This window comes from Dipodomys spectabilis, unplaced genomic scaffold (assembly GCF_019054845.1).
Source record: "Dipodomys spectabilis isolate Male_0828 unplaced genomic scaffold, ASM1905484v1 ptg000042l, whole genome shotgun sequence".
Taxonomy (NCBI): Eukaryota; Metazoa; Chordata; class Mammalia; order Rodentia; family Heteromyidae; genus Dipodomys; species Dipodomys spectabilis.
The window spans coordinates 3,760,659-3,786,868 of record NW_024870719.1 but is presented as its reverse complement, the minus strand read 5'-3'; the positions used below and the strand labels follow the sequence as shown (position 1 = coordinate 3,786,868).

Below are 26,210 nucleotides of genomic sequence, written 5' to 3'. Positions count from 1 at the left end.
TCTAGATTGAAGCCAGGGGGAAAGTTCACACATTTATGTATTTAGCAAACACACCCACCATTCCCAATCCATGTAGCCCAACCATTGTAAATATGTAAGTGAGGACTTTGCTTCACATATGAGATTCAGACCTATCTTTGATTAGTCAATGCCCCTTTTATAAAATAAAAAAAAAGAACATCGAGAAATTTGCCCCATTTCTGCAAGTACTCTATGTAATATTTTTCCTGCACCACCCAGTAAAACTCTACTAAAAGACCTAATGTTATAGAAAATCACAGTAGGTCTATGCTGGATGATTACCAGGGAGAGTGGAGCTATAATGGTAATTCACTGGAACCTTAATCCAACCCTACTAAATAATCTGACCCCATGTTTTGTTAGAGGTTTGCAAATGTTTGGTTGGGGTTTTTTGAATGCTTTTGCATGAGGTGTTCCAAGTTTCTTTGGTATTGAACTCAATGAAGACTTGTTGGAAAGTTCCCAGCCAGTCTCACAAAATTATGAAAAACTGACTGGCTCATTCAAGGACCTGGCCAATTTATTTCAAATGTTAGATAGCTGAAAGATAAGACATTTGACTTAAAGCCATTTAGGAATTAAAGGGAGGGGGTGGCAGAGGGATGATGGGAGAGGAGAGAGAGAAGAAAAAGAAAATAAAAAGAAGAAAACAGAAAGGGTTGGGAAGAAGGAAAAGAGAGGAGAGGAGAAAAGGAAATAAAGAAAAGAGGAACCTTCATTCTGGAGAAGTCTACCATCTTATGTATGTAACAACTTTAATCAGATACTCCCTATGAAAGAGTCTGTAGTTCTTAAACTCAGTAGGCTGAAAACTAACCCAAAACTGAAAATTTTGGCTTTATATTGTGAGCAGTTCATAAAAGTAATCGCACATATATCAAGAGCCCTCTCTAGTGCATCTTTTGGGAGGAGGAAGGGATGATCATGAGGCTTGATCTCAGGCCCTGAGTGCTATTCCTGAGCTCTTTTGCTCAAGGCTAACACTCTACCACTTTCAGCTACAGCTTCACTTCCATTTTTCTAGTTCAGAATCTCATGGACTTTCTTGCCCAGGCTGGCTTTGAACCTTGATCCTCAGATCTCTACTTCCTTGGTTGCTAGGATTCCAAGCATGAACCACCCGCTGGTGGTGCTTTGAAGTGCATCTTTTTTTTTTGTCTGCCAGAGTTCCAGCTGAGAGGAGCTAATAGAGTTCTTCATGAGTTAAAAATGAAAATTATACACAGATAGTTATCTTTTGTATGTGGTTACAAACATGTGCAGCTTGTGGATTACAAAAGAAAAAAAGCATATGGCAATGTGCACAAAACAACTAAGATCCAAATCAAGTTCTATTTCTTTCTATCAGAAGCCAATCTGCTACTAGCCCAGCCAAGTCTTCCATAAGTCATGCATGGGATATTTGTCCATGTTTTGAAATATTTTTCTCATAGATAAACATGAAAGGATAAGTATAGATTATTCTAAATTAGAAGACATGTGCTATTTGCTGTATCATATAGAACACAAAATAATCCATATGCAAGGGTTTTTCCCAGTATCCAGGGATTCAACAGCCATTGTGCTAATTTTCCTGAACCATATTCCTGTTGATTTATCACATAACACATGTCTTTTCAGCCCATCTCATACAGTTCTTTCCTTCCAAACTTCATAAGAGTTTGGTGATCTTGTGCCACCCAACTCCATTACCAAATTTTTATACTCAAAGATAGATAGATAGATAGATAGATAGATAGATAGATAGATAGATAGATAGATAGATAGATAGAGAGACAGACAGATAATCTGAGACAGATAAATGAAATACTTTGCAACCTTTTGCCAGGTTTTGCAATACCAGATTTAAAAAGCACACAGAAAGCATTTTTTTCCATTACAATCCAGTTTGAAAGCTATAAGGATGGGATAGAGGGGGCAAGGAGCACTTTCACCCATTAGGGCCCTCTTAAAGAGTTCTCCCTTAAATGCAACTAAGGCCATACAAGTCACAAAGTGAACAAGACAAACCCTTTGCCTACATAAGAATCTGAAGATTTCTGTCACAGGAAAGCCACATGCCCTTACATGACTAAATCTGTCTATATTTATTTACTTTTAAAAATTAAAAGTGCTTGGAAAAGAATCTGATGAGAAATGCTGAAAGTTACAGAAACGCATGAGGACTCATGAGGAAAAAATGTATTTGGAGACTCAAGATGGTCTTGATTTTACCCTGAAATGTTTCCACAATATTTTTATATCTGTATATCAGCACTCCAAACCTAGTTTTTCCAAATTCCCCTGCCCAATAGGCTGCGTGGAACTCTATGGAACTCTATGTGATGTAAACCTGCTCTTTTCCCTTCTAGGTGGTGCAGTGATGCTGCTGGTGTACGAATACACCTACTCGTGGCTGCAGAAAAATTGGTGATGGCGTAGAAAGTGTTTTCCCCTTGAGAAATGGGGACTTGCTCCAAGGTCCCATGAAGAGCAGAGACTACCAGTCAGCTAAGCTAGGCATACAACTATGAAGGGGAAAACAGCTAGGTCAGAATGAAAGCCTGTTCTGACACGCTAGATGGTCGTTTGGGCCATCATACACATAAAACTGTGAACAGAAAATTAATATGGAGCAATAAGGAATGAAAGTTGAATATTCTAAATAGGGTAGAAATCAGATTTATTTCACAAAAGATAGAGAGGCTTAGTCATATATGTTCTTATACTGATTCACAGTGAAAATTCATTGAAATGATATTTTTTCTCTAAAAGGTCTAGAAATGCTGAAATTCTTTAAAATATTCTGTGGTTAGTTCCTTTAAGAATTCTTCCAAGAAAGACTGGGTACAAATAAAAAGAGATAAATCAAAATTTCAACAGTTTTTATAATTAATTTTTCCATAAATAATATTTAAAGAGCTAAAGGAAAATGTTTTAAAATCCACTAAAACCACCTTTTAAGAATAGTTGGTTTTATGAGCGCTGTGTTAACATGTAAGTCTCCTGGTTTTCTTGAGCGATAATATATATCTCAGCTATATTTTCCTAAATCTACTTCATATTTCACGTGGTTCCTAAAGCAGATATTTTTAAATCATGCTATTTGAAGTCATTTGTTACAAATAAAATACAATATATTAAACTACTTTCCTTTACATAGCTCACTTTGAAGACAAGTTTTGTTACTGCAGTATCTGCATACTAAGCCATAAATTGGAAGCAGCCTTCGGGCTCATTCATGCTGTCTATTTGTATCCCAAACCCTATGTACAGAGCACTTTCCTGGGACATTCTTAAGAAGAATGTGTAAGGTAGAATTGCATTTCAAGTGACAACTTCAGGTGGGAAGTCTTTTGTCTACAGTATTAAAACATGTAGGATTAAAAAAAATATTTCAAAATAGAAGCATGTGCTTAGCATTTCCAAGGACTCCTAGGATAACATGAACTCTAAAAAGTAGCTATTTGGTCCTGATATAACCAAAGTCATTTTTTTTTTAATATTTGCATCCTGAAATGATGCTACTTCAGTAGCTGAAGTCAACAAAAGTATCTGCATGTTCTAGATGACACCCCTGCTCTTAACTTGCACTGTGGGGTATTTCTACTAAGAGACAATTACACAAAAGCATCTTGAAAATAAAAAGTAAAGATAACATGGTAATTATTAATTTTTATTAATTTAGAGCATTTAAAGTATAAAAATAAAAGGCTTTTTGACATACTGTATATACAGACACAGCCTTCCATTGTACATCCTTTCCAACATGATTTTTTTAATTTATATGTCAGCCCAATATTCAATAAGTGGGTCAATAAAAACAGAGAACCAAGACAAGTTTTGCACAACTAAATTCTGTCCTCACAGGTAACATTCTAGCATCCTGAGAGAAAGAACACTGTGTGTGTGTGTGTGTGTGTGTGTGTGTGTGTGTGTGTGTGTGTGCCCAGAAACCATGAACTTGAACCTTTAACCTCTCTGTATGAATGAGATGCAGAAGATTTCTGAAGACTCATTTGCCAGTTGAAAAAGAACACTTGACCTCTAAGAACTAGAGGAAATACATTAACATTAACCAATGACAATAATGTATAAAACTCAAACCATCCCATTCCATTTTCCTTCTCATAGGTTTAAAAGTGGCTTCAAATTGTAATTTGCTTTGAATAACCAATTAGATTTAGGTTTTCTGTTGTCTGCCTAAAATCACTCCGTGTGGATTTACTGTTGCTAAGGAGAGACCTATGAAGAGAAATAAAAAGAGAAAAGAAAACTTGATATCATTAATATTAGATTTTTTAAATACAAGAACCAGACAGAATTATAAATAAAGATAAGAGATCTCTTAATTTAGATAGCGAAAAATAACATTATTTGTTTTCTTTCCATATCAACAACTGGTATTTTTTTAAATACCCCTAACAGCCACCTAAAAACATTTGGTAAAGAATAATTCTGTACCTTAAGTCAGTTTTTCTGGATGGTAGGAGAGTCCCTGTATGCTGTGGTTTTAAAGTCTCCACCAAAATATTGGGTCTTTGTTCCATTTGGTTTATAGTCTATTTTCTCACCAGACTGGGAACTCCAGATGTCAATGGGAGTTTTGCAAGATCAAAGGAAGACTATGGCCCTGAGAGTTCATCTGCTCCTTCTGCTTATTCTTCTCCTGAAGTTATAATCCTCTGTTTGTAGCACTGGATTTCACTTTCTTTAGAAATAAATGCAGTTCAAAGCTCTCTAGAAGATACCTGCTGCTTGAAAAAAGCAGGTCCTCAAACATAATGTGTCAGAAATTTGCTTACTGTTTACATCTTAGTGATTAAAAAAACAGCTGATTTAGCTATGTGAGTTTTAAATGAAGGTATGAAACCTATATGGAGGAACTAAATTGCTATGTAGCCTGTGCACAGCACAGATACAAAGAAATCAAATCGCCCAATGTATGCATCTTCAACCCATGCCTAGGGAGGTGCCTAATTTAGTTATTGCACAAAACTAATACCAAAAAACCCACAATATATTAATTTTCCAATAGACGAAGTGTACCAATGTTCTGAAAGTGTATTTTTAAGCTTCTATTGCCAAACAGGTGGAGAAAGGAAAAACATCCTGACTAGAAGGGATAAGAACTTTTAGAATTTTGTCCAGGAAAATCAATTATTCTCAAATACAACACATAATCACACAGACATGCACATGCTCACACACATACATACACATACACACACACATGCACACACACCACAGCCCTATTACCAATATTAAAGTGGAAAATAAATTGGTCTAGAAAGACTGATCAGTTAATCTGTGACCTGTAATTGCAGAAATGAGTAAAGGGAATTTGTTAAAATTAAATAGCATTTGTATTTCTAATACCAATACCAATTTACCTACACATGACACAGGTTCCTGTACAACATAGTAAACTTCACAGCAAGCCATTGTTACATTCATTAGAGCAGACCTTTCTGTTTTCTTTAAGTTACAACATAATTTGGGGCTGAGATTGATGAACACACAGGTAAGCCAACAGTAACAGTACAATTTAGTTTCACAGTGGTTTTCTTAACATAAAGTTCATTTTAAATGTCTTTGCAAAAACATTTCACATTAAACTTGTGTCTAAGTGACTTCTTTTAGAGCCTTTGTTCAGATATTTTTCCACCCTCTTATCTTGATATGCTTGGCATGTATGTTGTCTGATTAGGATACAAAATGGGAAACTGGCTTGTTTTATCTGTTATGTTTCTTTGATGTGTGTATTGTTTCTTTTTTAATTCTCTGCTGTAGCAAGAAAGTGTCCTTCATAAGATTTCACTGCACATATAAAATTTAAGGGCAAGTCTAGGTCCAAGAGCCCAAGCAGCCTACCACCGACAGCCAAAATGTTTCTGGAAAGCCACTTTTGCAAAAGAAAAAAGAAAAAGCTAGAGAAGGACTATGGTGGAAGAGGGTGCAGTACCATGGAGTGAAGACACAAATACACCTTCCAGAGAACATATTTACAAACTAATAGAACATATAAACATCATTGCTTTTGGAACCAACTTTAAACACCAGGAGCAGCTAAGTTCAAATATTGCTTGGGGTCTACACATAATAGCTCATCTCTGAAAAACAAACAAAAGATCACTCAAATAAGTAAATTATTGATTGGTTTTCCTAATGATGAATTAAGGCTTACTTGCTTACCTTATTTGATTAGAGGGTATAATAGCGTAACATTTTTTTTCTATGCGTTTTTCTTTATTGATTTTACAAAATCTCAACAATTGCACATTTCAAAAGTTCAGGGTGATTTAGAATAAATATCCACGTGTGGTTTTACCAAATACTAGTTTGGTTTTTTTTTTAAGTTCCATAAGCCCTTTAAGGGGTGTAGATTTCTTCACTACGTTACAACGGTGTGTGGGCAACAGAAATGTCTCATTCCACCCTTAATGTTGATTTTGTTTTTAAATCCTAAAGTTATGTTTGGTTTCCTACACGAAAAGAAGTTATGGCAAGAAGTGTCATCAGCACAAAGGATGTGAGTCCATAAAGCCAGCTCTGGAGGCAGGAGGGTGGGAGGGTGGAAGGGGGTGGAAAGGGAGGATGTGCTGAGAGGGAGACTGGAGTGAAGCTGTTGGAGGCCGAAGTTCCCATCAGAGTGCAGAAGCAGTGACAGAATGACTACCTTCTCTGCCTGCCTGCATTCCCTTGAAAGCCAGCGATGCGGGAATGTCACAGTTGTGCGGGGACAGAGGGGTGCCGCTGGCATGTTGCCACCCATGTCCAGCAACATAACCGGAAGGAGCAGCACTGTAGGTCATGTAAGGTGACACTTGGGCTGGGGTAGGGTAAGGAGCCATGCTGGATGCTGACACAAAACTGCTCACAGCTGGGAGACCATTTGGTGCCTGAGAAGAAGAAGAGAGGTGGGAATTAGCCACACTGCAGTAGTCAACATCTCATAGCTGCTTAAAAAAGAAGCAGAGCGTAAACTGTGAACAAGCTACGGATATTCTGATTCTACTTTCTGATATTTATTTGGGGTTTTGTTTGTTTGCTTTTTAGATTTGCTATACTCTTACATTGACCTAAAACACTCCCATTCTTGATACTGAAATGTAATGTTGACAAGCAAACTTTTTCTTTCCACAGTTTGGAGGAACGTACAATTAGAAACCATACAATACTTTTAGGTGAGGACAGAATTCGAGGTGATTAAATATTCATAGGATTTGTTCAGCTCTGCACATGGCCCTTGCCAGCTTTCCTAGTCCTTGAGGTTCATCTGACTCTTTTGTTAGAGCCTTGTGATGGTTGTGGTTGGTAGAGTTTTCATTTCCAATAAAGAAAGGCACAGAGGATGTATCGTTGCATTAGCCACTCACAGTGATCAAAACTTTATTCAAGAAAACATGGGCCACATTTTACGATATCATATTGTTTGTGCCTGTTGGACAAAGGACATGTCAAACGGCACTTATTTAGTAAGAGGGTTTTCCTTTGTTTTTATTTCTGATTTTCCTTTCTTTTGAAATGAAGATCTGGGGTATTTTTTTTTCCCTCCAGAACTTAGTTGGCCAGAAAGGAAAGTGTCCAAATACAAAGTAATTGCTTATATAGGGGTTGAAAATTGGAAGATTTGCTTGCAAATTTTTGAGCTCATGATGTGAGTTTTTAGAAGCCAAATGGACAGATCTCTTGCAATGAATTTATATGCAAAATCTTTGTTTGCAAACAAAATACAGCAGCCCTGGCCAGCAAGCCTGCCTAGAAACTAGTGCTCTCTTGGCGTCCGATAAATTATTGTTGGTATCGTTACCATTAACAACACCCAAAACACCCTGATTTCTAATCCTGCTCTGGCATGAGCACTAAGCAGTCACCCTTCTTCAAGTGGCTTAATTTTTCCCTTCTATTTCTATACTAAAGATAAAAGAGTAAATCCTTCTTCCTGGTAGTGACACATCAATGTATTTCCTCGTGAAAATATAATGTAAATACTAGACTTGTATTACAGAACCTGACTTAATCCTTCAAGTTTAATAAATCAGACATACGTTAGATACGTTGTCCAATTCAACTATAATAAGAATTAGGGGCTGGGAATTTGGCTAAGTGGTAGAGTGATTGCCTAGCATGCACGAAGCTCTGGGTTCAGTTCCTCAGTACCACATACACAGAAAAAGCCAGAAGTGGTGCTTTGGCTTAAGTGGTAAAGTGCTAGCCTTGAGCACAGAGAGAGGCTCAAGGAGAGTGAGTGCTCATGCCCTGAGTTCAAGCCCCAGGACTGTAAAAAAAAAAAAAAAAAAAGAATTAGGACTCTGTGTGTGTGTGTGTGTGTGTGTGTGTGTGTGTGTGTGTGTGTGTGTGTGTGTGTGTGTGTGTGTGCCTGTGCGCTGGAGATTGAACCCAAAGCTTTGTACATGCTAGGCATGGAATTGTTTTCTAATCTAACTGATTTGGTTCTTTTTTTCCCTTCCACATGTATAGCAATGCAGTGGTGGCGTCTCAATATTAAGCAGACATATGTACATGGAGTAGAATATATATAATGACTGTGATTAAGCATCTCTCATGGATTTCTGCGGGGGGGCGGGGAGTTAACTTTTGGGTTTTGGTCTATAAAAACACCCACCTCATGAGAAAGGAAACATGTTTCTGAAGTATCTCCTGTGTCCCAGGCACCAAGAAATATCCAACATGCTTTATAAAATTATGAAGGATAGTGAATTGTAGCTCATTATATGCTGTTGGGTCTATCACAACTTCAAAGATAAATTATTACAAATAAATTGCAATGTTCACACTGAATTAACTTTTCTTTCTTGAGACAATGTATTTCTATAGAGCCCAAGCTGGCCTTGAACTCACCACCTTCTTGCTTCCTCTAGTGCTGAGCTTGTAGGTGTGTCCTAGTGCACTCAGCTGAAATTAAAACATATTTTCAGGGGCCTCAAACACTGTAGTACAGCATCATTTATAAAAACACTATTGCATTCACTGTTGAATAAATGAAATCTTATCCTCTTTTTTTACACAAGGATATAGATGAAGGAATCTATCCATTTGCCCCAAGCCAATTGGCAGTTTGATGGCCATGTTTCAAAGAACTTAGCAGCCCTGTCCAATGAGGTTCCTTCTATAGCATGTCATTTTCCTTTCCTGAATAGGTAGAAGACAACCACAATTTAATCTAGAGCAAGTTTAAGACAACATCTAGTAAAAAGAGTCTTCTCTATAATCCAATTCTCATTTGTTAGATCCTAGCTATCAAACTGCAGAGAAATCTATAGGTTTTCATAAGGTTTACAGTTCTAATCACTTTTACACAGAATTTTTCCAAAACTCTCTGAGAAATTAGTCTGGAATGGGATTATTCCAATAAAGTAATCACATCTGTATTTACCTTGTCCCCAGAGTTGTTATTTAATGCTATTGATGCCAATGTGTACCCAGAAAAATAAAACAATAATGTTAAAGTCTGGGAATAGAGCACATGCTTGACATAACAAATGCCCTGAGATCAATCTCCAGCACACACAAAAAATGTAATGATAAAAACTTTGACTATGGAAGTGGCACTGTGGCTCAAGCAGTAGAGCGCTCGCCTTGAGCTGAAGAGCGCAGGGATAGCACCCTGGCCCAGAGTTCAAGACCCACAACTGACAAAAAAACAAACAAACTTTGACTCAACATTCTACAAATACTTAATGTTAAAAGATTGAATATTTATGACAAAACAATTACCTAGCTGAACATCTAGAGGAGCTAATAGGAAGTATCTGTTGTTGAGTTCTAATATATTACAGCTACATTTTTTCTAGTTAATCTTTTTCATTCATATGTTGTCTATCATCCAAAATGGACATTGATCAAGGTATATTCATAAACCAACATGTTGAATTAAAAATCCCTTTGTACAACTGCTTTAAGATAATAAAATAATAAAATTCTTGCTTTGTCATCTTCCCTTTCTCTCCTTACACCTTTGCTCTTGCGTTTCCTCTTCCTTGCTGTTCCTCTTTATCTTAGGGTGCTAGCTTTTCTATTGCTGTATCTATGGACCCATTTCTTTTGTTCAGAGACATTACCCCTGGATATGGCCCCCAGAAGCCATGCTGGATTGGACTCTTCATTTAGCTAATGCTCCTGAAACTCAGAAGGCGGCAAACATTATATTTTAGATCTTACCTTCACATGCTTTACTCACTGCATAGCTATATTTCATTGATCAACTACAAATTAAGTACTAGCAATTTTTCCACATTTGCCCAAGTTGTTCTTATTTTTTTGGAGGGGTGAGTTAACTATGGGGCTTGAACTCAGGGTCTAGGTGCTGTCCCTGAGCTCTTTTGCTTAAGGCTAGTGCTCTACCACTTTGAGCCACAATACCACTCTAGTTTTCTGATGGTTAATTGAAGATGAGTCTCACAGACTTTGCTGCCTTCGCTGCCTTTGAACCGTGATTCTCAGATCTCCTAAGTAGCTAGGATTACAGGCATGAGCCACCAGCACCCAGCTTGCCCAATTTCTTTAAGTATCAAACCTGTTTTATATTATTATCAGTGTATTAGATTTGTACAAGTTCTACAAAATCCACATTATATATTTAGTGTTAATTTAGTGGTACAATCCTGCCTCCACTGAAGAAAGCATAGGAAGAAAAACTCAGAAAAAGGTGACTTGATCTTAACAACAAAAAAAATTAAGGAGATGCTAAAAGGTTTGCTTTTAAAAAATAAAAACAGAAATCTTTAACCTTAGTAGGAAAAACAGCTCTCAATTTACCCTCAGGTTAAGTAATGACCTAGATTTGTGTGGAAGAATTTTGTCTTAATTTTTCATTTTACTTTGGAAGTTCAGATTTAGATATTATGAAACAGGAATAAGCAAGCAGGAACAAATGTGCTTCAAAATGGACTTGCCTTCAGCCACCTCCAGTGGTGAAATAAACATCAATTTTCTCACTATTAATTTTGAAACTTGACATTAGTAAAAGAAATAAATCTCTACTGAGTAAAGTAATTGTTATTTATGAAGCAATCACTGAAAGAGTAAAATTTTCCACCGCAAAGGAAAACAACTACAGGTAGCATTGATGTTTGTTTATTCTTTCCAGTAAAAGAGTACATGACTTAAACTTCCCAAATCTGTTTAGCATTTTCAGTGAAGAGCATGTAATTAATCTGAAAAGCTAGTTAGGCAGAGTAGAGACTACCAAATGCACACCATAAATATAGTGGGAGCAAACATGCTAAATTGCTCTATTTAATTGGATTGTAAATATGATTTATAAATCACCCGACATATGGACTCCCCAGGGAAGAGTAAACAAATTTTTCAAATGAAACCCTAGCAATGGGCATGTAATGGAAATCTCATTTTTGAAAATGACTTTACCTAAATATTTCATAAATAAGACTTCAATCCATCAACTCCTTTTTTCATGTAGATCTTCCAGGAACGCCATATGTATTGTCCCCTCTAATGCACTGTACTTCTCCATGTACTGAACTATCTCCTAGCTCACTTTCAGAATGAGATTTCCTAATACAAAGCAAAACAGATCAAATTGTATATCTCAGAGAAAGTAAGTTGTTTTCTTTAAATATTTTGGTACATTGAAGTTAAGTGAGATTACTTAGAAATAAGATGTAATGTATTGCCAGTTAAAGGTGTTTTAAGAAGAATGAAGTATACAATTTCCTTTCATTTCTTCTAGAAATGTTAAAAGAAAAAAGTAGTCCATTTGCCAGTTTAAATTATATATATATATATATATATACCTTGCCAGGCACCTGTAATCCTAGCTACTCAGAAAGCTGAGACCTGAGAATCATGGCCAGCCCAGGCAGGAATGTCTAGGAAACTCTGATGTCCAATTAACTACCCCCCCACACACACCCCAAAAAAAGCTGTAGCTCAGATGCGAGAGTGCTAGCATTGATCAAAAGGCTCAGAGACAGTGCCAGGCCCTGAATTTAAGCCCCAAATACAGCACCAAAAAAGAAGGAGGGGGGGGAGGAGGAGGAGGAGGAGGAAGAGAAAGAAGAAGAAATGAGTATTTTGAAATGCTGTAGTGGTGTATTATAAGAGAACTAGATTAGAAACTGTTTTTGTTGTTTTGGTTTTTGGGGTCCAGTCGTGCAGCCTGAACTCTGGGCCTGGGCGCTGTCCCTCAGCTCCTCAGCTCAAGGCTAGCACTCTACCACTTGAGCCACAGTGCCACTTCCGGCTTTTTTCTTTTTTTCTTATGTGGTGCTGAGGAATCGAACCCAGGGCCTCAGGCACGCAAGGCAAGCGCTCTACCACTGAGCCACCTTCCCAGTCCCTAGAAACTGTTTTGAGGAGAGGGACTTGTCTTAATCATCATGAGTCTTCACAAAATGGGACACACAGGCATTCCATGAGCTCAAGTAGGTTTGTAAAGCAAAAGATGGCATACTCTTGCTTTAAGAACAAAACAAAAAGGCCAGACACCCTTTATCACAGAACAAGCATTATACTTACGCAAGCAAAATGAAGAAAGCTGTTAGAAAATGTAAATAAAGTTCTAACCTCAGCCATTTCACTCTTTGATTTAAGATTGTTCCATTTATTCCTTTCCCTCCAAGAAAATGGAAATACATTAGTATTCAAACATTTGTGATCACGAAGAAGAGAAAAACTGGTCTGACCACTGTCTGGCAATTAGAGGTTATAGGCTATTTTTCCAATTCTAGGAATTGTCTACTGAACTTTTTCTGTCTTGAAAATGCAAACAACAGTGTCAGATTCTCTACACACCGTCTGTCATCTACTCATCAAATCTACCAGGTCTTTCTCTTTTAATAAATGAGTTTACCTTGGCTTTATGATAAAACAGATCTCCCCACAGGGATGTACTTCACCTAGAATTTAATCTTGGTATCACAAAAAAACAAATTTCAAATCTGAAAATAAACGAGTTTTTCTTTTTTGCACACTTTCTGAATTACTTTCCTGACTGAAATCACTTTTTCTTCATTCAATAATAACCTAGTAAAACAAATCTGATGCAATGAATTGATACTTATAAAAATGGCCTCAACACTTATCCCAAATGATCTTAATGCTATTTCATTATCATACTGTAGAACTACATGTGTCCATCTGGTGTCCCCAGTAAATTGTATTTCTAGAATGTTACTGTGTGAATGAAACCTTAAGTTTTTATTTTTCAAGTTTTATTTGAATTTCATTGACACATAACAATTGTACATGTTTATGGGGTACAGTATGATGTTTCTGTACATGCATACCTTCTGTAAAGATCAAATCATTTAGCCCAGCAAATGCTTCAAACATTAATTCATTTACTTGTAGTGAGAACATTCAGAATCTTCTCTTCTAGTTATTTTGAACTTGGAATTTTTAAGTTAACTTTTCTTGCTATTTTATCTGACAGATTTTACTGCTATATAATTATCCATTGTGTTTTAAACAACTACTGGCTTGCGGTTAATCAGATAAAAGAAAGCTTTTCATGACAGATAAAATTATAAATTTCAAAGACTTAGAATTTGCCCAAAATTTCATTCTCTATAAAACTGTAAATTAGTCAACAAAAGTTAACTCTGTTAACATTCAATGCAACTTCATTTCTGCCTTCGTGTTAACAGCAAGTTTACAAAAACAGGTAGGTTTTTAAATGATACATGAGAAAATTATACTCAGGCTTCTGACAAAGAATCTTGGCTTTAAACAATGTACAAGTAAATGCTTCAGGAGAATTTCTGTATCTTTCAACTATTTTTACAACTTGTTTGATTCCAAACTTTTCAAGAACTTATAAATCATTCTCTTTTTCTGACATATTCATTTGTACCTAATGTTACATTAAAATTGCTAAGTATTTGCAAACTCAAATATCAATACTGAAAACTCATAAATCTATTGTTCTGATTAGAGCACCAGATATTCGAAATTTTGTGAGAAAGTAGGTCTATTTGTAGAAAAGTTTTCAAAGTTTTATATATTTGTATATGAACTAAAAAAGTATTAATTCACTAAATTCCATGTAAAAGGGCAAATATATTCGAATCTCCATGTTTCTCTACTTAGTGTTATTTTTCCATTTGATTGTATTCAACAGAGTTTTTATGCTTTAAAGAGCCATTAGGAGCCAGATATCATTATTGCCTTCAGAATTATATGAGGTTAAAGATTTCTTGCCCAATATTAAATATGGGTTGAAATGTGCTACAATAAATAAATAATTTCTCACTCTGACTTAGACAGCAAAACCTTCTGAATAACATTACATATATCAATTAGAGTGTAATATTAATGTAAGACAAATATGAATATTCTAAGTTATTTTACAAAAACAAAAGTATAAGACTGTAGCTGAAATAGCTCTAGTTGCTAAGAATCAGGCATCTTTTGTTGAGGCCAAAAATAGAAACTCTAAATTAAGATAATCAATAGTATCAGTAAGTCAAGTCTTTTGATAATTTTACAAGTGTCTTCCTAGAAAATATGCCCTAAGCTCTATAATTTTAAATTCTCAATTCCCTCATTTTACTTATGAAAATGAAACTGCTATGACAATATCAACCTATTTAATATCAACAGTAAGTGCCCTGCAAGTATGAAAGGGATTCGTTTTTTTTCAGTTTTTCTTTCTCAAAGACTGTCAAGCTTTAATGAGGGGTAAATACTACCTGAGTTTATTTTTTGGTTGGCGTATGCTGATGCTATTTCAAAAAATAACCTCTAAAGTTAGAACAGCCTCGAATACTAACTAGCAAGAGAATGCACAAATATGCTACATACTTTATCTTTGCATTATGAGCAACTATTAATATATAATCTTAGCCTCAATCACTAAAGTTTTTTTTACGTGCTCAACAACTGACACAACCTGTTTCATTAGCATATCTTCAGATTAAGCAGTATATTGTTCTGAGAAAGTTGCCAGGCTTTGCAACTTTTTTTGACATTTTATGACATTCGCATTATCTACCTATTGCAATACAGAATAGCATACTGCAAGTAAGAACTTTTGAAATATTAGTTTGATATGAGTATTTGTCATTCAGGGGAAAAACTTATTCTAATTATGTACAGCAATGTTGATTTGGCCATTCATTTTTCTTAATTACTGATTTTTACTACAATGCTACTTCAATGACTTATACAATGTATAAATCCAATGGATTTTATAATGTTCAGAACCCATAGAGTAGATTATTTCAAACTGATTTAACTTTTGAATTGAAACAAATTGTCAGTTTGTTTTGAAAATGTATTATAAATTAACTATTTCTAAAGAGCTTCACTGCTACATTGAGAAGGTAAAAATTAAAATAACGAGGTTTTTTTCCTTTTGTTGTTGTTGACAAGCTGGGTCTCTCAATTACACAGGGGAATTCTTATTCCAAGGGATAAGGAGCTATAATAAAAAGCACCTAGTAAATGCTTGTTCCTCCACCCAGGGCTTTATAGATAGCATTGTTCATCACAAAATGGCTTTTTGCTTTTTTTTGAAACTATGAGCTATCTAAACAAAGCATATTCTTATGAAGACAGCTTGTTTTTTAAAAGTCAATTTCTAACTCCCTATCATCACCTGAGGTAATATTTAATGAACACTTACTTTGTGCCATCTGGTTGCATTGTCTCGCTGAATCCTTGGAAGACCCCTTGAGGTTGGGTCTATCACATGCTTATTTTGAGGATGAAGAAATGGACTTTCAAAATGAAATAGCTTGCTAGAGAAGTAGGGTTGCCAAAAGCTGGGTGTTCCTGGCCATTTTACAAAGCTGCCTCACTCTGTGAGCAGTGAATTACAGGCAAGCCCCTTTGTGAAAGAAAATGACAAACTTGACAGACTATCTCATTAGCATTCTTGACAGTAGAAATAGATTTGGTGTTTTCATTTGTGGTGCAATGGCTACTTATACCCATTGTAACTCTGCTTCAACAAAATCTAAGAGGGGAAAGGGAAGTGGAAAATAAGATTTATTAGGGAAAATAACGACTAAGATTTTTTTTTCCCCAATGAATAATAAATTCGACTTAATTTTACTAAGCTGATTTGGACATATTAAAGAAACGTTGCAAGTTTAAGACATCATAAAAATGGAAGTGTACTGAGGCTTTGGAATTGGAGTTTGAAGACTGAGAACATGACCAACCTACCCAAGTCTATTCGGGGAATCTACGCTGCTGCCTTCAAGTCCGGTTTTTGAGAGTTCTGAACTCATGACTCTAGCCATACTGATGGGTTTCGACTCCGACTCGGGGTTTGGTGGTGGTGGTTGCCTAGCCTTTCACACGAGTGTTTGAACTTTTCTTTTGGAAAGCAGGAGGGGAGGGACGGAGGGTAGAGAAAAATTAAACGGTCACAGCCAGTCCGTATAATTTGAGGTTTTCTCACTAACCTCCCTTGGGAGACAGCGACGTGACCTTTAATGGGGGGGAGGGAGGGGAGAATAGTAGCTTTCTTACGTTTATATCTGGTTGTTTGTTTCCTTCCCAACATACAAGCCTAGCTAGTCGCTGGGAGCCAGCGTGGGACACCGGCCGAAGTGCCGTGGTCCTGGGGTCCCACCCGGCTGCGGGACTCCGGGCTTGCGGGGCCGCTGGCTGAGCAGGTCCCGGAGATTCCCCGGGCCTCTCGGCTGCCTAGGGAATTCCAACCCCGTAGGGTACAGGGGAAAGGGATCATCCTCACAGATCCGTGGGCCATGCCCAGGACTGAGCCTGGGGATCACAGCCCTCCAGGCCGCGCGCGCCCCCGTTGAGCGCTCGGGGTAGAGGGGGCCCCGGGTGGAGTCCAGGCCTCCACTGTTCCCGTGGAGGCAGAAGCCTCGGTCCTGACTCGCAGCCACTGAGGATCAAGCTCAGGGTCTCCAGCCTGAGCTTGTCTCTCCACTCAGGGTCAAAAAGGACGGTGTGTGTCCCATACCCTCCACCCGTGCCGCCACCTGGGCCACTTGGCCAGGCCTGGCCGCCTCACCTGGCCGTACTTGGCTTCCTGCTCCAAGGCTCCCTTTTCCAGCCCGTTCACTGCGTGCTGGGCGCTGGCGGGGAAGTTGTTGCGGCCCAGGGTGCTCCACTCCTCCACCTTGGGACTGTGGTAGGGGGAGCTGTCGCTCACTCCTGCCAAGGGAGAGAAAACTTCAGGCTGAGGGCCTAACCCGTGAGTCCTTGTCTGGCGACAGGACCCGAACCCATGACAGGAGAGCTCCAAGGCTCCTTGCTCCGGGCCCTGCAGGGGCGCGGGGCCCAGCAAGGCTCCCTTCTCTTTCCAGCTGAGGGCCTAGTGGGGTTTCCCTCGCCTAAGAGTAGGCCTCCGAGAGAGCAGTTTCAGCCAGGCCGGCTGAAAGACAGGATTTTTATGTTTTCTTTTTCAATCAGCCTTTCCCCCACCCCCCAAACTCCCTTTCTGGAACCCCAGGGGAAAGTAAAAGAAACCTGAGAACTTTTCTGAATCTAAGAAGGAACCTGGTGAAGTTGTGTGCCCACCTTCCAATTCTCCAATACTAATCCAGAACCGGCTCAACAGAGTGACAGGGTTCTAGGACTAGGGCAGGAAGAAGCCTTCTGACTCTAGAATGGGTCCCCAGACATCAGACACATCCAGAGAAAACCCTCCCAGCACTGTGGGATCTATACTTATATCAATAGGGCAGAAGAACCTGCCAAGTCCTTTGCAAACAAATAACTAAGGGATGTCTGTGATAAACTTGCAAAATACATGTGCATAGATCTCTGATTTGTTTGCACACAAGACTTCCCCCGCACATTAAATCTAGAAAGTTCTGTGAACATTATTTTTTAATCCTCTGATTGCTATTGTAAATGTCAATGAGTGAATTTGAAGTGGCACCGTTACTGAGACAGTTTTTGGTAAAAAAGAGAAAAATAAAAGGTGAAGGCAATAAACATAGAATTCGGTGTTAAGAAAGGGAGTATAACCATCTGTTACCTTCTCTGTTCTTGGAGAAGCAAAGAAAATTACAGTGTAAGATGATGGCCCACAATACCTATGCTTGTACATTTTGAAATTGGCCTTGTATAATTTTAAAGAGGAGATGCTAGAAAACAAGTTATGTATTTTTGTTTCTGGATTCTAGTGGTGAAAGTTTGACAACACTACTTTATCTTTATTTTAAACACTTTCATCTCATACTGTGCTTCAAGAGGGTGACTGTTTTGCAGAAATTATCTTTTTATATTTACAGATTTTCCAGAAACCAGATTGTTTAGGGTTAACATCCACAATCAACAAATATCTACAATATAGAGTTGATCTTTTCCACAACCCAACACTGCCCCAACTGACATTTGTTCTGACTTCAGGATCCCTGGGGAAGAAAAGTTTTTTCAACTCTGTCAACCTTATTTTCACGATGCCTCCTACTCCAAAGAAATAGATTGTGCTCCTATTTTTTTGCACCAGGAAACCACGTTTGGGTCTGACTCTCTTTGCCTTCCCAGACAAAAGACAGTCGGTGGGCACAAGCCTGAAGTTATCTTAAGAAATTGAGATCCCCCTGTGAGCCCCCATTTCTGCTGATCTCACACTTTCCCATGAACAGGGGCTTCCTTTAAATGTCAACGAGGTCAGTTTATCCTATAAATCAAGGGCAAACTCTCTCCAACTAAAGTCCGACTAGCTCCAAATAAGACAAAACTGGGCTCTTGTAAACTCGGTGAGAAAACCAGAAGATGAGAAATCAAGACCCTGCTCCAATTGCTTAAAAAAAAAAGTCATTGTGCCAATGTTGTGGCAACTGCAAAAGGCAGGAAATAATTAAAGAAACTATTTCTCTCTTTCCTATTTAATTTTTCCTCTGCACTTTTTAAACTTTATACTTGGGATTTAAGGAGGTAGATTCTCTTATTTCTGTATGACTTAAGTTCGGTGTCTATAGCGTTTGGACGTTCTTTTCTCCTTATCGACAAAGAAGCTACCATCTTTTTAGTTTCGTCTTTAACAACGCAGTAAAAAGAAAACCAACGTGTATCTCTTGCGGAAGCGGGAAAGATGCTCAGAACCCCACGGGACCCCCACAAGGTTGGAGAGGGGGTGACACGAAAGCAAGGGAGAGGGTACTCGATCCATGACCCCTCCCTTTCGGAAACAAAACAGCAGAAAAGGATAACAAACATATGTCTTATTCATTGCAGTGGCAATGATGTCCTGGTGTGTGTGTGTGTGTGTGTGTGTGTGTGTGAGAGAGAGAGAGAGAGAGAGAGAGAGAGAGAGAGAGAGAGGAGAGAGAGGGAGGGAGGGAGAGAGGGAGAGAGAGAGAAATGAATAAGTTACACACAAGTTACTAGTAGTAACCGGGACCTCCGTTTCCGAGGAAAATGAAGTGAAGCATAAGAATGAAACCAATTAGGTGACATTTGAACTTCCTGCCTGAGCAAATTTGCCCTGATTGCCAGAATCCGAGTCGAATACTACAATTTCCACAGCGTGCGCGGGGGGCTCTTGGCCGAGGCATCTGATCCCTAAACCAGTTCCCCACCGTGGCTTCTGCAACCCACAGCCAGCCCCAAGCCGGCTCCGGTCTCCGGGGCTGCGCCCCGCGTCTGCGGGGCCGCGCTCCGCCCGGGAGCGAGCCGGGCTGCGGCCGGCGGCGCTGGGCGAGGGGCGGGGGAGGGTGGAAAATGCGAACCATGTGTTGGGGATGGGGGATGTTACGGGTCTGGTAGTCTGAGATGAGGCAGGAGACTGTGGGTGGCGAGGAAACGAGGCGCATGAGTTTCAACTTAATGAGATCAGGACACCCCCCTGGGACGACTCCTCACGTTTCCCAACGTAAAAGCTTCAGGTGGTGGGCTAGACATCAGTTAGGGGCCCAAGATACGGGGGTCTCGGCCAGGGGATGGGGGGTGGGAGCAGGGCGTGGGCAGCCGGCGGGGCGCATCCCGAGTCCTTACCTTGGTCGGTGATGGAGCGGATGCCCAGGATGTCGGTGACCGAGTGCGAGGAGGGCCAGGTGCGAGGCATGGCCACAGAGCCCGGGATGGCGGGCACCCCCGGCGGCGTGGGCACCTTGGCGGCCGCCGCGGTGATGGGACTGGGGTACGAGTAGATGTGGTTGTAGGGCAGCGCGGGCTGCGGCGCCGGCTGGTGCTGCTTGTAGGAGTCGTAATGGCTCTGCTGGGCCAAGTTGCCGATCTTGTTGCGCAGGATGCGGCTAATGGAGCTCACCGAGGGCACGTTGTATTTGTCGCACACGCCGTCGGCCAGCAGGCGGTCCCGGATCTCCCAGGCGAAGATGCCGGGGTCCCTCTGCTTGTAGGTCCGGATGTGTTTGACCACGGTGGGGGTGGTGACCCGGGGCTTACTGCCCCCGATGGCTCCGGGCAAGATCGAACCCGTTTCGTTGTAGCGCGCCAGGATCTTGCTGACGCAGCCGTGCGAGACGCGGAGCTGGCGGCTGATGTCACACGGTCGGATGCCCAGCTGGGCTAGCTCCACGATGCGAAGCCGGATGGCGTTGGGCAGCGGCCTTCCGTTCACGAACACTCCTCCCAGTTGGTTCACCTCCCCGAAGGCTGGCTCTGCAAAAGGGACACACGGCGCGCGGAGACGCGCACCCGCTGCTAGGGACAGCCGCCGGCCCCCGGGCACGACGCTGCGGGGGCGCCCGGCGTGCCCGCCCCGCACGCACCACCCGGGCTGTCTGCAGCACGAAGCGGCTCCGAACATCGCCGAGCGACCCCCGGACCAGCTGCGGCCCGACCTCCTCCCTCAGTTCTGCTTGGCACCTCCGAAGGTTCGAGAGTCTCCGAAGCAGACGGGGGAGTCGGTCTGGACGCCAGAACGCGCCGCCCCTCGCCGGCTTGGCTCTAAGGTCCTGGGGCCGCCGCTCCCCGGCACCGACCTCATCCCCAGCGCCGCTCCTGGAGACAGACCGGCGCCGTTAGACGGAGTCTAGGGGAGGCTCAGGGGGGGTGTTGGGGAGTTGGTGCCCCAGGTTTTGTGGGCCTGAAGGAGCGCGTGGGAAACGAGACGGGGGGACTGCCACCGGGACTGCGGGAATCCCCGGTGCCACGGCTCCCTACCCTTAAAACCCAGGAAAATGGCACCGAGCAGCAGCCACGGTGCACCGCTGCGCGCCGCTGACCCTCGGCGTGTTCGAACAACTTGTAGAACACCAGCAAAGTCAATAGCGCGGTGTGTGCGCCCGCGCGCGCGCGCCCTCCCTCCCGCCCTCCCTCCCGCCCTCGCCGCCCGCCCGCTCCCTCCCGCCCCGCTCGGTCTGACAGCGTCCCCCGCCGCCACTCACCCATTGCTCCGAGCCGGTCACCCACCGGGCCCCAGTGCCGCACCCCCTGGAAGAAAGTTTTCTCACGATCTCCCTGGCCCGGCCTGTCGCGGCTCTGGGCGGCGGGTGCCTCAGCTTCTCCCCAGGAGGAGGCGGCAAGAGCGTAAAAGGAAGGAGTAAAAGGAAGTCTGTGCCCCGATGAAAGAGGTTTGAGTTCTGCATTTCAATCTAAGCAGCAACGTGGGCTGGGCTGAGCTGGGCCGGGCGGCTCCGTCTATCACTCACTAGGGACACGCCCCTAAAGAGGCGGGCCCGAGAGCAAGCTGCGTGCTGATTGCTTCGGATGGGTGAGTGACAGCGCAGTCCGGGAAACTCCTTCCGCTGTCTTCTGCGGGCTTGGCTGCTCACCTGGGTGACTAAATGCAAGGAACAGAGGTGTTTGACATCTTCTCAGGGGCGGCACAGACAGACAGCAAAACCCAGGCTTGGTAAAAAATGCTGAATAAGCGAAAGAAAGTGCTCGATCTGAATGAGTGACTCGAAGGGGGGTAGGGACACCACCCAGGAGATGCGACGAACTCAGAATTGAAGTTGAGACTCGGGGCGGGAGGTGGGTGCCACCATTTTACGGGGCTGGAAAGAGATGAATGAAGGAGTCGTCGAAATTGTACTACCTGTCTGGTCGGCCTTGGGTGGGGGGGGTTGGTAGGAAGTGGGCTCTCTTACCCATTGAGTCTGTCTGGTTCCAGTCTGTCTGGTTCCAGTCTGTCTGGGTGGCGGGAAGGCAGGTGTAACGAGGTAAGACCTGGAGATAGCGAGAGGTCCAGCTGGAGATATTAAGGCCCAGGAGGATATTAGGACCTTCGCACATCGAAATCTCAATGGCTAGTAGGGGAGCCCCGGGCCGACACCCCCAGCCACACAGGCTCCAAGCAGCACCGCACTGTGTGCGGGAGAATTCAACCACGCGCCGCCGCGACCAAAGTGTGCGTGCGCAACCCCGGGACCACTTATGGCTGGTATTGGGTGAGGGATCTAAGAGAGATCAGTCCCCGCGCCCGTCGGATTCAGCCAAGCTCTGGGCCCTGGGTCCTCAATGACAAACTTGTCCAGGCTTCTTGCCATCCCTAAGCTAGTGCAAGAGGAGTCTGTTGCTTAGGAGACTGTCCTAAGAAAGTGGTCGCGAATATCATTCCTGCGAGTTCAGAGGCTCCGCGGGTTCTGACATCGCACTTCCAGTCACCCCAAGTCTAAGTTAAACTTGGGACAGTAAGCTTTTTAAGCGGCGGGATGTATTTGTATTTGAGGAAAGGGTTGTAAAGAATGTGAGCGAAATAATAAACGAGATGAGGAATATGTTTAATGAGTTGGGAGAAGTTGTACTAGTTGGGGAATACGGTAATGATCATACGACAGGCGCTGTTTGGGGACTGACGGTTCTATCCTGTGGTCCATGCACAAGGACCCCGATCGATGGCCAGAAAGTGCCACGGACCCAGGGGAAACTGGTGGTCAGCCATGCTCCTTTGAAATGAATATTGATCATTGATCTCCAGACACAGGTCTACCGGGGACAAGCTCTCTGAATTCTGATGTACTTCTCACATGAAGGATTTGAAAGATAAAGACGAATTTAAGCACCTGTGGTTCGTTATCATCGGTGACAAGTTTCACCAACTAGAACTACTTGAACTTAGCCCTTTTTAAAATTTGGAGGTGTTCTTTTGTTTCAAATGTTTAGAATCTTCTCAGTGTTTTACTTGAGGACAGTTTTGCCCTGCTCTGATCTTCTGCTTCTGTCCTGTGGAACCGCCCGAGCTTTACAACAAAGAGGTTACAACCAAAGCAGCACGCCCTTCTACGGGCTACAGGTAGCTGACACTGCCGCATCTGAGCCGAGCTTAGGACTCGCACTAGAGAATGAACAGCGCCATAAATTCATTAGGATCCCCTCCCCAACCCACCCTTATTCTCAGAGTGTGGCAACTTGACCTGGCTTCCGGACCCCGGGTGAGCTTTTAGATTCCTGTGAGCTGCTCTGCAGGCCTGGGGTCCCTCAGCCCAAGGCCAGACCTAGTGTCCTGCTGAGAGTCTAATAGCGCGGACCCGAAGTGATCCTGAGATGCTATAGTCCTGGGCTCAAGCCGCCAGGACTTGGCACCTTACATTCTCTCTCTGGTCCCTGCTACATTTCTACTGAGCTTTGGCTCAGGGCCGCTGCATCTCTCAGTTTCCACCTGCTGGATTTGGCTGTTGGTCTCGATGGGCCCTAGCGGCAGCGGACCCTGGGCGCGCTCAGACTGCGTTTCATTGGGCATAGGTCCCAGCTTTGCGACATCCTTCAGACCCGCTCGCCTCTGCCACGGCCAGGACTGAGAGCTTTTGGAGAAGTGCATTCTTAAGAGCTCTGGAAGAATCGGTCTTAAGCCCCCGTGCATCTGCAACCAGCCCTTACTCAGGAAAGAGAGGAGCCAAAGACTGCAGGAGCAGAAGAGCTTCCGCCTCGGGATTTCGTGGAAAGGAGGGACGCTGAACCCTCCCCTGGTCTCGGTCTGCGGTAGCCTAGAGTTAACCAGAGCCCCGCTGCATCGGAGGAGACCCTCATGGGGAGTACAAAAAGAAGAGGTAGGAGAAGGTGGTGGAGGAAAAGGAGGAAAGGGAGGGAGAAGGCAGGAGGAGGAAGAGGAGGGGGGAAAGGGGAGGGGGAGGGAAGAGAAAGGGGAGTGGGCAAGGGAATGATGGGCTTCCAGAAAGAGCAAGGGTCACTTGGGGTCACTCCCCCCTGGTTACTAGCCGCTCTGGACCCAGAGATCACACGGAGATCGGAGAAGAATTTCCACTAAAAGAAATTTAAGACCCAAACCAAAACATTACCAGTAAGGCCTGCAACGGGCCGGGGCCAGGACAAGCCTAAAAGCCATTCCCTGGGCTCTGCGGAAGTCCTCCTCTGAAGGGCGACCCCTTCTCTGGGTAAATATTTACTCGGTGGGAGACTGGAAGCTGACAAGCCCGAGGGTGTGAAGGGGGAGGTTTCCCCGAGTGGAGGGGGCGTGGGTCCGCGCTTTGGCGCTGCTCGGCTCCGGGTGCGCGCTCGCCCACCGAGAGCCAGAGCCGGACTCCCGGGGCCGCTGGGCAGTGGCGTGTGGCTGGAGGGAGCTTCAGCCTGCTGTAGTCCCCGGCGGGACTCCACCCTTCCCGGCAGGCCCAGGCCAGAAGCTGGGAAGTCTCCAGGAACCTGCCATTGGTCTGGGTGTCAAAGGCCATCAGCGGCTCCCTCCACTAGCGAGGGCTCAGACTTTCGGGGGAGGGGTCGGCGCTTTCCGAGGTCCCTCTTAGAGGAGGGCCTGCAAATGGCAACTGAGGACTGCCCAGGCTGGGGCGCAGGACTTCTGGCTGTGCGGGCCTCGGAGGGAACTCCCATGATCTCCAACCCTGTCCTGGGGCCAGGTTCTGGGATGGATGAGGATGAGGTCGCTCGCGTTTGTGTGGAGAGAGGAGGCCGGACAGGACCCCCCGGGTAGTGGACAGCGGGAGCTGAGTTGTCCATGTGGTTCCCCGTTGCCGGGAACACATAGGAACACAGATCTCCAGAAAGGCCTGGGAGACCGTGCCGGCCTCTAGACTACTGGGGGAGTTTGCAACTGCGGTGGGCAACCAGAATCCAAGCTCCAGGGACAAAATACAGCGAGCTGCCCGCTCTGTCCAAGCAGCTGCCCCTTTCGAGTGGCTGATTGCACGCAGCAGAAAGAAGAGAACCAGAGATCCTCAGACCAGGGCTCACGGCCGAGGCCAAGCCTCCCCAGATCAGTCCTGGCCCTCTGCGCCTCCCAGCGAGTGCCGGGTCAAGTGGCAGCTAGAAGCACCCCTCCCCCGCCCTGCACGAGTTCAAGGCCAGGGAGGGTCCACTCTGGACGGCTGCCCTCCCTCCCCCGCCCCATCGACGCGGGGAGCCGCCGCTATAGGCTTCAGCTAAAGAAAATTGGGGGAGGGGGGCTGGAGTGGAAGACCTAGGCAGGGGATCCCTAGCCTGGCTTAGGGAGGGGGGAGCGCGGGAGGCGCCCACATACTGACCTGCTGACCTGGACTTGGCCAGGCTGCAAGAGGCCGCTGTAGCACCCCAGACCAGCTGAGCCAGGCCGGACGCTGCGCCTTTCCACCGCACCGCGACGTTGCTCAGGCCACAGCTGGCGGGGTGCAGAGAATTCCGAAATTCCTCCGACACTGCGGGTCAGACGGCGGGCAGACCCGAGGGCTGCGGGCTGTGGGATCGGGGGCCCCCGCCGTCCGCTAGCGCGCAACGCCCGCGTTCTCCTTCCGAGGGCAGGGGAGGGGCCTGTGGCGGCCTGAAACCCGCTTTAAATTCTCCGCCTGCCTGTTTCCGATCAGCCGGGGTTGGTTTTTCTGTTTGCTCACTCCTTCTATTACAATAAAAACAATCGACTTTTCTTTTCAGTTTCCCCATATTAGCGTCACTCGGTAATTGTTCTCCACCTCCTCCCCCTCCCGCGTGGAAGGCGAGCGCAGCGCGGATCTTCTCGCATTGGAAGCTTTCCGAGTATATAAGCAAAGCTTCCCTAAAGACTTTAAAGTAAAAATAAATAGCAGCCCGGAAAATTGCCGTGACCCTAAGATCACTTTCTGAAAGCAAATTACACCCATTTTTCAGTTTTCAACGGCGGGCTTGCTTTCGGAAGGACGCGTTGAGTCTCCGCATGGTATGGTTACGTGTGTTTATTAAATCCTCAAATGAAAGAGAGCCTATTTTTGTGCAAAGGGCAACGCTCTTGGCTGGGCGCAAGTGTGAGGAAGCATCAGGAGGGGCGGAGGGTGGCTGAGGCCCAGATGGGGTCAGAAGGGAAGGTCAGGCTGAGGGTCAGCCGGCACCCGGGGACTCCCTTCGCCTGACGGGTACGTAGCACACCCCACTGTAATGCTATAACGGCTTGAGCTACAGCAATCAGG

The 26,210-nt window shown here is 43.7% G+C and overlaps 2 protein-coding genes across 2 annotated transcripts in view; one reads left to right on the top strand and one right to left on the bottom strand.

Moving 5' to 3' along the window:
• The window catches only part of Slc25a21 (solute carrier family 25 member 21), a 543,123-nt gene extending 540,170 nt beyond the window's left edge, over positions 1–2,953 (top strand). The window contains exon 12 of the mRNA XM_042677900.1: positions 2,373–2,953. Within this exon, the coding sequence (XP_042533834.1) occupies positions 2,373–2,434 (62 nt within the window). The 3' untranslated portion in view covers positions 2,435–2,953. The remainder of the gene's footprint in view (positions 1–2,372) is intronic.
• Positions 2,954–6,100: 3,147 nt separating this feature from the next.
• Positions 6,101–21,429, bottom strand: Pax9 (paired box 9). The gene is made up of 4 exons (XM_042677889.1): positions 21,270–21,429; positions 19,915–20,541; positions 16,979–17,121; positions 6,101–6,902 (listed from the first exon to the last, which is right to left on the bottom strand). Exons 1-4 carry the CDS (start codon positions 21,271–21,273, stop codon positions 6,648–6,650), a joined length of 1,029 nt encoding a protein of 342 aa, XP_042533823.1. The 5' UTR covers positions 21,274–21,429; the 3' UTR covers positions 6,101–6,647.
• Positions 21,430–26,210: the final 4,781 nt, after the last annotated feature.